The sequence below is a fragment of the Anthonomus grandis genome, chromosome 6 (assembly GCF_022605725.1).
Source record: "Anthonomus grandis grandis chromosome 6, icAntGran1.3, whole genome shotgun sequence".
NCBI lineage: Eukaryota > Metazoa > Arthropoda > Insecta > Coleoptera > Curculionidae > Anthonomus > Anthonomus grandis.
The window spans coordinates 17,597,180-17,612,493 of NC_065551.1; the positions used below are offsets into that span (position 1 = coordinate 17,597,180).

A 15,314-nucleotide genomic window follows, 5' to 3' on the forward strand; every position below is an offset into this window, starting at 1 on the left:
GTTAATTGAGGTATTCACTAATAAATACAAAAGCTCAATCTTCCTTCTATTATTAAGTGCCTAGGTTCTTTTGAAAATCTGTATTTGCAAATATCGTAAGTGGATGTTTTTTCGGTCTGGACGACTACGTTGGCTAGTCATATCCTTTAACTACTTTCTAGGCATTTACTGCTGCTTAAACAATTATTAAGGAAGAAAAGAGACCTTTCCATTAATATTAAAAACGATTATATTTTTTTTTCTTGGCATGTGGCATTTAACCATGCAGCCAGTTACAATTTTATATTGTATTTGATTTGCCATTATTACGTATCGCGTATTTCTAACTACTCTGATAATTGATTTATTTTTGAAATTTTGAAATTATTTTTTATCCTTTATGCAAATTATGTACTTTTTTTAATGTTATCTTAATTTTAATATCTAGATATGTCTAATTTATAACGATTATAGTTTGTGAAGAAGAAAGGTTAAATTTTCTTAAAGAACATGTTAACTGAGGTGATGACTAATAACTAAAATAGCTCAAACTCTTACTGTTGGGTGCTTAGATTTTTTTAAAAATCTTTAATTGTAAGTGTGGAAATAAGTGTTTATTGTATAAGGAATTTTAAGTAGGTTTCCATATTTTACAGAGATTTGAAAAGCTTATTTGTTGTAGGATTGTTTTGGTGGAAGCAAAATCTTTAAAACTCATCAAGTGATGAGCAAATAACAAAAAAATTTTGTTAAAACTTTATGTATATATATATATATATTTATATATTTATAGACTATTTATAGACATATATATATATATATATATATATATATAATACTATAAATATATATAGTCAAAAATTAGCAACAATAAAAAGTAGCAGAAAGGGGCTACATAATTATTAATATCGTACTCAACAATAATGGAAAAACAAAACTGTCTGTAATTAATATTCATAAGATTTATTACCAACCCAAATTAAAAAAATGAATAGTGGAAAAAACCCAAAAATTTTTAAGAAATCAATATTTTCATCAACTCAACTAACAATCCCAAAAAACTCAAAAGTTACATTATTAAGGATTTTTAAAATTATTAAGGAAAATAAAAAAATTCTCGATTTACAGCAAATTTTCCAAAAAAATAGCACTTTTAACACTCTTTCTGCTGCCAAATACATCATAACTATATCACGAAAAATCTCCACATAATCACTACTACAACCTAGTCACTACACACTGTTATTCACTGCTAATCCAAAATTGGGCACTACATCGAACTTTTTCTACATGTTCAGGACGTATCACGATCAAAACTAACCTTTTTGACCAACTTCCCGTTATATTTATATAAACTAACCCTCATTACTATATTCCTTATCAGCCAATCAATGTAGCCACTGTAGCCACGTGCTAACATCCGCTATTGTATTTAACCCCCTGTATGTAGTTTTCAAGGGGCAATAATCATTTCTATTGTTACTCTATTTAAACTCTTAAGGGGATTGGAATAATTATTAGGGAAAAAAGTGTGGGAAAATAGTTTTCGCACCCTGATATCTTTTACCTAAGTCCAAATGCAGGGTGAGAATTCTTTTGGCGAAACTAGTTAGTTAATATTGGAAAGCTGCATTTTTAACAAATAAATTTTAATAAGTCACATGCAATGGCTTTTTTAGCTTTAAATTGGATCAAAAATTACTTTTGAATCGCTTTTTTACCAAATATATTAAAACAATAGCATCACACTTTCTAGTGAGTGTCGGAATGAAATGTGGCACAGGAAATGAAGCCAACTAATTATCGGGTTTCGCATTATCCAAAATTACAATAATCGCGTAATATGAAGCTCGAAATTTATGGGTCACGACGATATTGATTATCGAAATTACCAAGTTACCGATTACCAGCACGTATACTTTTTTACCGGTTGTATGGCGAATGATGCGGTTCATCTTAATTAGGCCAATGACTGGTTATTTTTTATTTATTTCATGGCAGATTGCTCAAGACAGTAGTGGTAGTTGGTGAATGATTTTTTTTTACAAATTATCGATTGTAGTAATGATTAAAGGGTAAATTAAATTTAGTATATGCAATAACTTCTTTAATTTAAACTAAAAAGGTTTATCTGCATTGACTTTGTGTAAGGAATGGATAGATGGATATTTTAAATATTAATTTACAAATCTTCCTAAACATAATTAAGATCATTTTATTGCAATATATATACCTTATCTCTGAAATCTACACATAGTAAAAAACATAAATAACAAAAAATATGTTTGCCTGGAATTAATTATTTTATATAAAAAAATACAAATTATAATAGAAGTAAGCCTACTAATGCTAAATAAATTGTTCAATATCATTGATATTCTATTTAACACCTCGTTAAGTGCTGTTTAAAAATTCAAACGGTTATATAGACAATGAATGAGGATAATCATATGTGATAGAATGCACGTCCTTTACAAGGCCTCCACTGTTTGTTTAATAAATATTAAATGCCTGCCGAGGAATTCACACCATTGTTTGATCGAGGGGTCCCTACTACCTTTTCATTGTGTTGATTGAATATTGAGCGTTGGTTGTGGGAAAGCCGGGGAATTCATCACGATGTTATGTTTATTTATTTGTTATGATATTATCGTTCATTTATTATGACATATAAGACGAATTTATTAAATTAAAATAAAAATAATAAAGAGAGCTATATATTTAAAGCAAATATCAAAAAGATTGTTAATCAGAAGATGGTTAGAGTTGTTTTGTGATATCTTGAAATTTATATGTTTAGAAATTTGTTTTCCCCATCAGTTTGAAAAATGTTTAGCATCGTTATATTTTTTTTTTTAAGTTAATTCCAACTAATATTATTCTGTGTGCATTAAAAATTATTTATTTACAATTTTGACTATAAGTAACCACTTAACCAGTAAATAGCTAAAACAGACTTAATTCCCTTAGAAATTAACTTTTGCTTTAAAACCTTTATACTGATAATTCTACATACCCTTCGAATTATAGTAAAAGAAACTTCGTGGCCATCGTAGCTATTTAAATTATGCATAAATACTAAATAAAAAATGATTATATAATTTGTATTAATTTCTAAATGTGCATATCTTATCAATGTTGACTTAGTAGACCTATTGGACATACGTTATAAACAGTTCAAAAGGACAAATTATTTATCAATTAAATTTACGTTCTTAATTTCCAAGTATAACTGTAATAAAAAACCATCCAGTCCATTATATATAAAATAAGATTTTCTTCTATATATCATGAGTATGATCTTTGTGACTAGTAGTGTGACTTAGTAGCTTTTTAGAGATCATTTAGGATATTTAATAAGCACCAAGACTACTTACAAATATGTATACCTAAATACGACCTAATTAAATACATATTCATTTTCAGTAGTTTTTGAAGTATTAAATTTTTAACTGGTAAATAGTCATTTTGGTGTGGGCCTATAAGTGAGGTTTATTAAGGATTTTGGGTATACTAAATCGAAAAATCCCCTTCATTAGATCTTGTTTTCGAGATTCAGCAAAAAATGCAAAAATTCAATAATATTTATTTTTACATTGACATATCCAAGCCAGTATTCATAAACTGAATTAAAATAAAACTTTGTGTCAAATTTTAAGGAAAATCACAGAATTTATTGTCATACGTAACTAATTTAATAGTTTTCATTTTTAAGTATATTGGAAACATATTGTTGATGTTATAAACAAACTGAACTTTTGGATAGTTAAGAATTTCTAAGCTAATTAAATGAATGTACTTCTGAAATTTGGTACTTGTATATATTATGTATTATTTATTCAATATCAATTTTTTATAAATACTTATTAAATTATTATTTTGAACAAACCAGCCACTAAATAATTTAAAAGTTAGTTGTGCATTTTAAAATGGTTTAGTACTCTCACAATAAGATCTGTATTATTAGCAAAATTTGTGATTGAGTTTGGACTTATGATGTGGCTAAAATTCTTAAAAACTGGACCAATAATTGACTTAATAATTCCTTGTGCTATACAAAATTCACATTTCTTTATTTTGGATTTTATTTAATTTTTTTGTTCTTGAGCACCTTTTGAAGATAGGAATCAACATAATCAAGCGCATTGCCTCTAGCTCCATATCTATTTAGTTTATACAGTGAATCTTGTTCTAGGAAATCATATGCTTTGCGTAAGTCCACAAAAATCTCCAAAGCTCTATCTTTACACTTCAGTTGATGGCTCCTCTTGGCTCTTGTAAACTGTAATATCGCAGTTATTGTTGATTTGCCTTAACCATGTTTAAATTTTTTTGTGCTAGTCTGGGCAAATTAATAGTTCAAACATTTTGGAAGAGTTAGGAAGCAGATTTACAGGTCCGTAGCTATTAAGATCCTTCTGGCATCATTTTTTAAAAAGTTATTTAATTTTGGCTAATTTTAATTCATTTGGAAAAATGCCGAATTAAATGTATAATTGTTGATGATGTGAACTAATATGAATTTAACATAGCCAATATTGATAATTTTACAATATTTATTAATTGATTCATTTGCTTTAGTGTACATTGAGAAGGTGAACTAGGTGATGACCTTTTTATTGATATAAAAATGATATTTGTATGAAAAAAAAAAATTAAAATAAATTATAATTTATTTCATAAATTACAGTGGTGTATTATTTGCGAACTATTTTATTTTATGTCTCTGAGTCTTTACCTTTATGATTTTCTGAAAAATGTTGCATTTTGTTCATTATTTTGAAGGCTTCAGCAAGCATAGGCGTATCTCACTTTTCTTAGTTTCTCTTTTCTATAATCTAATGTCTTAAATGTAAATAAATTATTGTATTTCAAACTTATTATTGAACTTAAATTAAATCAAGTAAAACGAAAGGTATCATTAAAGTTTAAGATTCATATTCCTTTTAAATACGTAAATAAGTCTATTTTCTTCTTTTTTTCAATTTTTGAGCGTATTTTGAGATAGTATTTTCTAAATTGATTTTTGCTATAAGTCACGTAATATCCCATAAAATAAGTAACTTATATTACTGCCGAGTTTTTTGAAGTTTGTTTGCAAGTTATTTATCAATTTACAATGTAAAGAAACGCCTTGTGATATTTAAGAAAATTTTATAGTACGTGTTTTTCTGCTGCTTAGTTAAGTTTTTATAAATACAAACAAATATAAGCATTTATCAGTGAATAATAGTAGGTATGTCACAGAGCTGCAATCAATACTCAGAAAAAAAGAAAAATTACAAAATTAAAGAAATAAGTAGAGCCCTGAATTAAATATAATTCAAAACATTGGCAAGAAATAAATAGTTTTGTTTAGCCCTTGAGCAATTTACTTTAAAATGACATATCTGATTAATAATTTTTATCACTAACTCTTAGAATTCAAAATTTATGAAATTTTAGTTTGTTTCTTTCTAGTAATAGAGTAATCACATCGAGTCATGTCATATTCAAGAAATTTTATACTTTTTTCCTAATAATTCATTAATTCAAATTAAATTTTAAACCAAGATCGTCGTTTTGTATTATATTTGATGCTTTACGAGAGAATCAATAATCGTCTCTATTTAAATTATGCCTGTAGGACAAATCACTATAGTGTATTTTAATATAACATATTTTAACACTTGTTAAGACAATCTGAGATTTATCCAAAAAAATATCGTTCACATCCTTAATCCTAACATTAAATAATGTAAAATCTGTTCTTCACTGATCAGCCGGCACTAAGCATAATTGACATGGACAAATTTTCTAATTTGCCTCCTTTCTCTCTAACTTTTTCTACTTAATATCTATTATAAGGTAAAGTCCAGTGCAACGATATATTAGAATGGTCACCTGTCAAAACACCAGCATTTTACTTGTCAAACAATGTAGATAGAAGGTGGATGACATTGTTTGGCAGGTGGAATGCTGGTGTTTTGACGGGTGACCATTCTAATATATCGTTGCACTGGACTTTAATACTCTTTTGACCCTGTATGTAAGTTTAAAGGACCTTAAACTTACTATCGAAGTTTCATGGACAAAATCGCCTGTAACAAATGATTTTATTTTACCTTGATTCGAAGGTAACCTTTACTTATGTTTGCTTCTTCTCTTATTTTAAATAAAGAAGTTCTCATATTATATAATCTTGAAATTGATAAGTCAAACTGTTGCAATAAGTAAATTTTAGTACCAAGTAATATTTTTGCCAGATTAAAGCTTATAATTTTATGTATTGAACTATTTTAAATCTACGTGAATGCATTTTATTATAAACTAAAATATCGAACGCTGAATTACAGAGCTACAATTTTAGAAAAAGTTAGTATGAACTGTTAAAGTAAAAAGCTTAACATAAAAACTAACGAACTTGTGTCGGAGTTATGGGAATTAGCAAATAACTCAGCGTAAAAACTATAGTATTAGGGCAAAGCTCACCACCCTGACTCGGATATCCTAGGTACTAAATTAAAAACCTGAAGACATGACAAGAGTCAAAAAATAAAAAGCGTCATTAGTGCGTTTATTTTGGTCACTTACTAATTCATACTAATTTGGAAAGCTATTTTGGTTAATATCAAGTAAGTCGTACCATATTCTATCAGATTCGTCTTTCTTTTTCATATGGGTGAAAATAGCCCTTGCATAAGAAGAACATCTGGGTCGAATAAGTTTGTCAGGTCGAATAACAAACATTAATTGTTTTGACTTAATTAGTCTCTCCCGCATAACATCAATGGCAATGCAATCATCACATACAATAGTAAGTTCATAAAACAAGTTCAAGAAAAATATCTTGAATTTTTGCCAGAATTATAATTTGTAAATTAGACAATATAGCATTTTTACCTAAAATCCTTTAAAGACATTACACAAAAGTCTTACATGTTAATATATATTCCGATTTAAAAAATTAAAACACTATTAAAATTTAAATTTAAACCTTTTAATCAAAGAACAGTCAGAACCTAAATCAAACAGAAAAGGAAAAAATTTACCACTTTCGGCTTTCATTCGGCCTTGCGGCAATACCTGCCCCTTCACCAAATTGGAGCCTTTCTTTATATCTGGGTTTGCTGACAGAACCTTACTTTTCTTTAACAGGACAACTAGTTAAAATTAGCCTTGGTTTTCATAAGAAAAATACTAATAGGGTTTCGTAAAAGGTATTTCATATTCTCCGCTTTGGCTGTGGAAACTGATGATATAATAGAGGCACTGGATCATGGACTTGAAAGTATTCTTATACTTATACTTATTCGATTACTCCAAGGCATTTGACACTATAAATCATCTACTCTTGTTGGCAAAGCTAAGATATTACGGTTTTGACGTCGACTCACTGTCACTCATCGCATCATACTTCTCTAACAGGTCACAAAAAGTGTTTGTTAGTGATGTATACTCGGAGTCTAGTGCCATACTATCTGGACTATCTAAGAGCTCTATCCTTGGTCCCCTTTTCTTTATTATTTACACGTCTGAACTTATAAGCTCTCTTCATGTCGAAAAAATACAAGCTTTTGCTGACGATACTCAGATGTACTATCTCTTCTCTTCAAAAGACTTTGTTACTTGTAACGAAACTATTAATCATGAACTAAACAACCTAAAAGATCTCTCTAAAATACGGCCTTCAACTAAATCCATTAAAATAAAAACTTATGCTGTTTGGCAAAAGAAATCAAAACGAATATTTAAAAAATAATATTATAATTAAAATAGATGACCAAGTATTACCATTTTGTAATTCTGCTCGTAATCTGGGTGTTATATTTGATTGCCAGCTTAGTTTTTTCCGATCAAGTTAAGCACCTTCTACAAAGGTCATATATAACGCTTAAACAACTATATTCCAATAGAAACCTTTTAAGTACCAAGTTAATGGCAATGTTATGTGAAACTCTTGTATTTTCCCACTTTAACTATAGCTGATTTTATTTATGGCCCTTGTCTTCGTCAAGCGGAACAACATCGTATTCAAAAAGTGCAGAATACATGTATTCGTCTAATTTTTAATTTAAGAAAATCAGATCACGTATCATATAAAATTAATTATTTAAACTGGTTAAATATGTCAAATCGTAGAACTCAACATTTAGGTGTTTTTATGCATAGTTTAATTACTAATTCAAAATTCATATCTAAATCTCTAAAAATTAAATTCAAAACCAATTTGAGCGTCCATGATATAAATACCAGAAATAAATTGAAATATATTATTCCTCGACATAATACAAGAACATACAAGAAGTCTTTTACTTATAATGCGATTAAAACATGTGACTCCTTGCCAAACAAAGATTTACTACTTCATAATTTAATTATGTTTAAGTCAGGATTTAGGTTGTATTTGTTTAGAGAACAGTTGAGCTCCTATTTTTTAACTCACTAGTATCGTGTGCTCCAGGGGTAGCATAATGATTGTATCCGATTGCATACAAGGGTATTTGTTTGTGTACAGTAAGGTATTGGTGCAGGTTGTGAGTTTTATATCTCCCCCGTGTTAAGCACAAAGAAGGCTATTTTTTTTTTGGGTGGAAATAATTATTTGTTTAAAATATTTCATCTTTATATTATTTTTCTTATTATTATTATGTATAATTACCAATATTTATTTATTATTTATTAGGGTTAAGTTTGAGTAGCCTTAGACTAGACTTCTCCTTTTTTCATTTCTAATATTTGTCAATCTGTTGTTTTTTTAATAAAAGATGATTATTATTATTATTAATATTAATAGACTTTATGTTTTGTTATCCTTTATTCACAGATGCTTTATTCACTCAACACTAATAAGACTTATGTCCCTATAGTTGTTCCTTTTTGTCTCGCGGGCTAAAGTCACGACGCTCCGTATTAATTTGATGATCAGTTGGAAATAGCGCTGGCCGTTTACCTGCAGAGCCTCTTTATCCAATGCAGAAACTCTTCAGATCTTTTAGTATATCCGCCAGCAATTGCTCGTGCATTAATTGACAAATATTCGAACCAAGAACTGCTTCCCCCAACATCTTTATAAGGTCAATAGGTTTTGAAAACGTCAACAAAAATTCTGTGCGAATATCCTTCAATGTCTTGCCCAATAGTGTAAGGTGAATAAGCCAATACGCTGCATCTTCTTTAAGTGCAGAATATGAACTAGTCAGCAACATAATTTCCTTTTGTATTTTAAGGAACTCATCAACTAAACCAGCACCAGCCTTCCTGATCTGCAACATTTGCTCAGTCGATTGTGGGCGGGGTGATCCCACTTCTGATGTCGGAGAAGTACTAATATTAATTTTCAATAAGCCACACTTTAAGACTTGTTAACACAATGTGAGATTTGTGCAATAAAATAGTAAAAATAATAGCCTACGAACCGTAGCCGCTAACCGATCTCGACCCATTCTTTTTAAAAACTGTCGGTCCGTGCCCTTAAATGAACACTCAATAATAACTTTTTCACAAATGCTCCATTTATTCCCACCTGCGTTTCTACGACGTTTCAAGTTTCACGATGAACCAGATCTAGTAGTTTTAAGAGCTTGAGAAACCAGATATTCAGTTCTTCTTACTTTTATTTCCAAATCAGAAGTAGGACCTTGCTTTGTCCTAGTTTTTGGATTTTTTTGGTTTCGATTCTAAACCTCCTCTCCAACAATTACATTGACTTTACTATTTGATCCTTTTGGTTCCTTATTTCTACTGTTGGTATAGGTGGAGCGCTTTTCATGCTTTATTAAAAGAGGTTGTAAGAAGTATCTCTTACTGTCAATCTCCCTTAGAATGTCAAAATTGTATTGGTCGTTTAGAACTATAGGCTGAGACTTTTTTTTACTTTGCATTTTTTAACTTATCATAGAGAATTTTATTTTGTCCCCGTTTAAAAAATCAATCAAAAAATTAACTTTAATTAAAATTGATTATTAGCATTACATTAATTATACATCACAAAATGGCAATACTCCTTTACTTAAATATTACACAGACTACTAACATGGAAAAATAGGTAGGAAAGCGTGGAGTACAATGAAACACAAATTTAATTTACTTTTATTTTTTGATGTAAGTATATTAGGTCTAAATCTGTCTAAAAAAATGACCTTTGGTACCAGGAACACATGTATAGTTAAGAGCCTTATTAATATTTATGTTGTTTAATAAATTATTGCCCACTGGGCCACAAAAATTGTGTGTTTTAATATTTATATTAGTAAAGTCTTGAAATATATTATCTGAATGCTATTCTTAGCGACTACTAATATATCTGGAACTGGTGGCTCAACAAATTAGTTTTGTGCTTTTTTTCTGCAAAACTTTATTTCGTAATATCCATCTGTATCTTTTTCCTTTAGAACAATTCTAACGTAAAACTTATTAATGTATCAATTTAATTTATTTTTTTTAAGTAATTTATGTTCTACCAGTATATAATCATTTGGTAGATGTGACCTATCCAGACCTATGAGATGGTCTGCACTGTCGTCTAAGTCGTCATTTGTCTTAGTATAGACTACGTCTTCTTCTTTAGATGATGACTACTTCCCTTCAATTTTTTAAAATTTCTTTTTGAAATTCATTATTTTTCTTTTAGCCATTTCTTTCTTTAACGGTGATACCGTAATTTTATTGTCAAGGGTAGTGATAATTTTCGGGATATTGGTTGCCATCATACTTTTTCCTTTTGCTCAAGCCTTTCTCTTATTTTTTCTACTTTCTGCCATGATCTCCTAAAATATTCAAGTCCAAATAAAGTTTCTTCATTATTACTGCTAGTAGTAGAAGTAATACAATTCTGAAAGACGTAAGAAATGTGGAAAAACTAGCTACTCGTTAATCGAGTACTCTTTTTTAAAACAAAAAATTAATATTCTTATTTTCAACGTAAACATTAAATATCTTTAATCCTTATTTAATCCTAAAAGGTAGAAAAGAATTTATTAATGCACTAGAAGCTTCTTATATTTACTATGCCTAGTATGTTTACATTTACAAAATAATTCTTGCATCAAGAATATCAATAAAAAAAAAACAAACTAAAGGTCTAATTTCTGAATAGCATTTACTTGCTTTAACAACCGACGACGGGACTCGGAAAGTCGGAGCTCCGCTCCGTGCGGAGCTATTTACATCTGTGGTAATACCCATCAAATTAAAAAAAATCTTATAAAAATATGAATTAAAAAATTGTTTGAGAGCCGCTGGTTTCTTAACTGGTGAACTTTTATTACTTATGTATTAGGGAAAGGGGGGCCGACTATATACGCTCATTTATTAAAACGTGATCCATTTGACCGAAGTCCCATAGCTCTACATAAGATAAAAATAGTGAAGAAATATTTCATACTTGCAGGAGCATCGAAGGTTAAGGTAAATTGGAAAAAAACACAGTCTCCCTCCATTTGTTTATTTTACATATAGTTTAAATTCCTGACATGTTTTGCACACAGCGGTATCCATCATCAGGGATATACTAAAAGAAATTTGTCTTAAACAAAGAAACAAGAAATAAAAAGACAGAAAAGATTTAGTATTTAATAGTTATAAAATATATATAAAATATATAGTTATAATTATTAAACTATTTAGTCTAATAATAAACATCTTAAATCTTTTTAGTATAAAAAAAATTTATAGACGATTTTTAAACTCTCAAGCTTGAAAGTGCGACTCAAATCATAATCTTAAAAACTTTTCTGTCTTTTTTGTCTTTTTGTTCCTTGCTTATTTATTTAAGACTTAGAATTCCTTTTGATATCTTTCTGATGTTGGACACTTCTAGTTTCGAAACATGTTGGGAATTTTAAACTATAGGTGAAATACACAAATGGAGGGAGACTGTGTGGTTTTCAATCCATTTTTTTTAAATTTTACCTAAGGTAAAAAGATGAAAGAAGGATTATTTGAGTTTGCGTGGAACAGCGGGAAAAATTATCATGATCTGTAGTTGATAATGCAGCAAAGGTTAAGGCAGGTGCACGAATGACAAATTGTTGTCACCTATTTTAATTAAATATTTTATATGTTTGAACGATTTTTCGAGAGCCGCTAATGACTACTATATAAATTGTTAATTAACGAAATATGTGACTCTGTCCAAAGTTATTATATTAGTTAATGACTTGAAATCCACATTAAATAGATTTAAATCCACAACTACAACTTCCGAAGCAATAGCTTGGAAGGCATTATGAAAAGGAAATTTTACCAAATATTCTCGCTGAGAAAATAATAATTGTATAGGAAAATATGCTTTGCTAAATATGGTCAAGGTTTGTTTAGGGTAAATTACCCTAAGGTAATCGCTATGATTTACGTCTGAGGATCTAGAAAAGACCAAAAATATCATAAAAATTAAATTCGGATAGATTTTGATAAAATTTTATTTGCTAAATCGAATAGAAAAAGAGAATTAAGATTTTTTTTCTCAGTTAGTTAAACCAGTTTTGGTCGTTAACTGGTCCTGGTACAGACAAATTAATTTTTTTTTTAAATGAAATTAAAGCAAAATTTAAAAAAACAATTATTTGATTTATTCTTCAATCTTCTGGAATAAGTAGACTAATATTTCTGTTCCAGAAAGTTGAACTGTCTTAGCCGTGAACTGCCTGGAATAGAAAAACTTCATTTTTTTTCCAAGGAAATTGAAGCCAAATCCAAAGAAAAATATTTTTTGTTTTAATCCTCAACGGCTTGGAATAAATAAATTAATATTTCTTTTTTTTTAAATTAAGCTCTTATAGTCCTCAGATGCCTGAAATAGATATATTTTTTTCAGACAGTTAAAGCACTTTAGTCCTAAACTGATTGAAAAAAAACAAATTCAATTTTTTTAAGAAAGGCTTTATGTATAGTAGCAACATCGGTGCCATATTCAACCGCTGGACAAATATTGACAGAAACAGGAAAGATCGATAGTTCATGTTTAAAAGTAATTTTAAACATGAACTAGGAAAAAAGTAAAAGTAATTTAAATTGAGTTTTTATGTGCAAAATCTATGTTTTGTTTAGTGGTGCTGCCCTATGTTTATACAAAGAGCTAAGTAAATAATAGGTAGACAAAATTAATGAATTCAGTTTCTTAAATTGTATAAAAAATTCTAAATTTGTCTTATAGGCGAGGTTTTATATTTTATACCAATAACTTGTATAATATTAGTATATTAGACTAAAAGTATATTGGCAAAACAATAAAAATATGTTTTTTATTAATTTTAGATTTTCGATATAAAAACATCAAAAACAACAGTAGTTTATACGTAAATGTTAATGAAAATAACATGGTAATAATAGTAATCAAAGTAACGAATACCTTAAATGATTACTTAATAGCCGAGTAATGATAATTGAATAATTAAATTTAATGAAAACCATATTCGTTATAATTTCTGATTACGAACATGATAAGTGCTGGTACAAAGCGTCACTGAGAGTAACAAATTATCTTTCACCCGAAATATTTAAAATGAGAATAATGTTTTTTGTCTGCTCCGTGCTCCCCTACATAATATACTGGTAAGCATTTTTAAAATAATCCTAAAAATATAAATTTTTACATAAAAAAAACAATATTTTTTCCTCACAAACTTCTCCTTTGTTTTAAATAATTCCTAATGTCACTTTATCATATCTCACCAACCCTAATATTTACTTTTAATTCCAACTGGTACATCTATTAGTCCGATCCGAGGTACTCCACCTTCTTCTTATAGTTAAGCTTCGAAGCACGTGTACGCCAAGGCAGGTGCCGATCGCACGCGGTGGCATCATCTCTCTCTTGGCCTTCGTTCTGCTGTTGTTTGTGCCGCCGCCCCTCGTATCCCCCCACATTCCCTCGTCCATTGCCAGAAGCGTGGGAACCTCATCGCGTCTAGCTTCCCAAAACAGCACCACGCCGACGTAGCGCGTCCGTGTCTGTGGTTCTTTGGTACCCGCGCGCCGCCCCTCCGTCCTCCCCGCGATCTCTAAACGGTACCGCCCGTGCCCCCCTTGTGTCGCTTCTGTGGTGCACGCGATTACTTTGAAGGCCTACGTTACTACTTTGAATTAGTCATTTCGTTTTAATTAATCGTATGAATGATTTCGTGTTTTAAAAGGAAATTGCCAGCCGTGTTCATTTGAGTTATGCATAGGTTTTATATTAAAATATTAGTTGCTGATACTATTTCCTTTTTAATTTAAGGAATTTTGGAGTATGCATGGGGTATAAATTTTGACGGGTATTGTTTACTAATTATGTGTACCGAACTGGTCAACAGAACAATGATTCTGATTTTAAAATAAAATGGTTTTTCAATATTATTAAGCCTACTTTTCTCAGTAATGTATGTACATACAGGTTGTTGGCTCTAGTTAATAAGTTTAACCTTCCTTATAAAAAGAATAAATTTCCCATGGATGATCTTATTATACAGGGAACTTTTTTTTACTATTTTTAGGAGTCTTTTCACCTCCGAATTTTTTTACACTATTTTAATTACCCTGTAGATGCAGAATATTTTATACGTCAGGTGCAGGATGAAAATATTAAAATACAGAAGCCCAATAAGTTTGTTAATAAAACAGGCCATGAGCCAACCTTCATTAATAAAAATAGATCTATTAGTGCAAACTATATCCGTAGCAAGGTAGGAACTAGATGGTGTTATAAGAGCCATCATACTCATATAATAAACAGATGCGGTTTGATATTGCTATCGGTAAGAGATCCGTAGTTGAGTACAGCAAATTGAAAAGTACTGACTGATCATTCTTAGAGCGAAATTTACGAAATTTAAGATGCGGTCTGAACACAAACTCTTCAATAGTGTCAAAACCAGTAACAACTTAGAGTCAGGTCATCTTCTCCCAATAAAAATATCGAACTCCTAAAGACGCCTAAATTCCTAACCTGATTGGGGAAGTATGAACACTTAAGGAGTGAGCCACATTCAACCCAGGGTCATAGTAAAGGGGCATAAGATGCATCAATCACCACAAACCTAACCTAACCTAACTATACAGAACAAAATCTTAGATGGGTTTATTTTGTCATCAGATCTAAAAAAAGAAAAGGGAAAAAAACTTAAATGTAATAATGGTATTTTTCTAAAACTCTATTGCTTATCGAAAATTCACAAGCAGGATGACCCATTAAGATTGTAAGCTTTATTGGTTCCCAAACCTATCAGTTAACAGAGTTTTTGACCAGTTTCAGTGATGGTGCCTATGAGAGAGATCATCATTATACGAAAAATTCTTTTGAAGTCGCTAACTTATTGCAAGATTTTCAATTACGATCAAATTATGCCTAAGTATCCTTATATACTATTTCTTGG

At 29.7% G+C, this 15,314-nt stretch overlaps 1 protein-coding gene across 2 annotated transcripts in view; it reads right to left on the minus strand.

Annotated features, from left to right (window-relative positions):
* Positions 1-15,314, minus strand: part of LOC126737540 (uncharacterized) — a 256,720-nt gene that overhangs the window by 176,301 nt on the left and 65,105 nt on the right. The window contains exon 3 of one of the 2 annotated variants that reach the window (XM_050442469.1): positions 13,335-14,025. The exons of the other annotated variant lie outside the window; for it this stretch is intronic. Coding sequence (XP_050298426.1) covers positions 13,651-14,025 — 375 coding nt within the window. The 3' untranslated portion in view covers positions 13,335-13,650. Of the gene's footprint in view, positions 1-13,334; positions 14,026-15,314 lie in introns of those variants that run through there. 2 annotated transcript variants of the gene reach the window in all.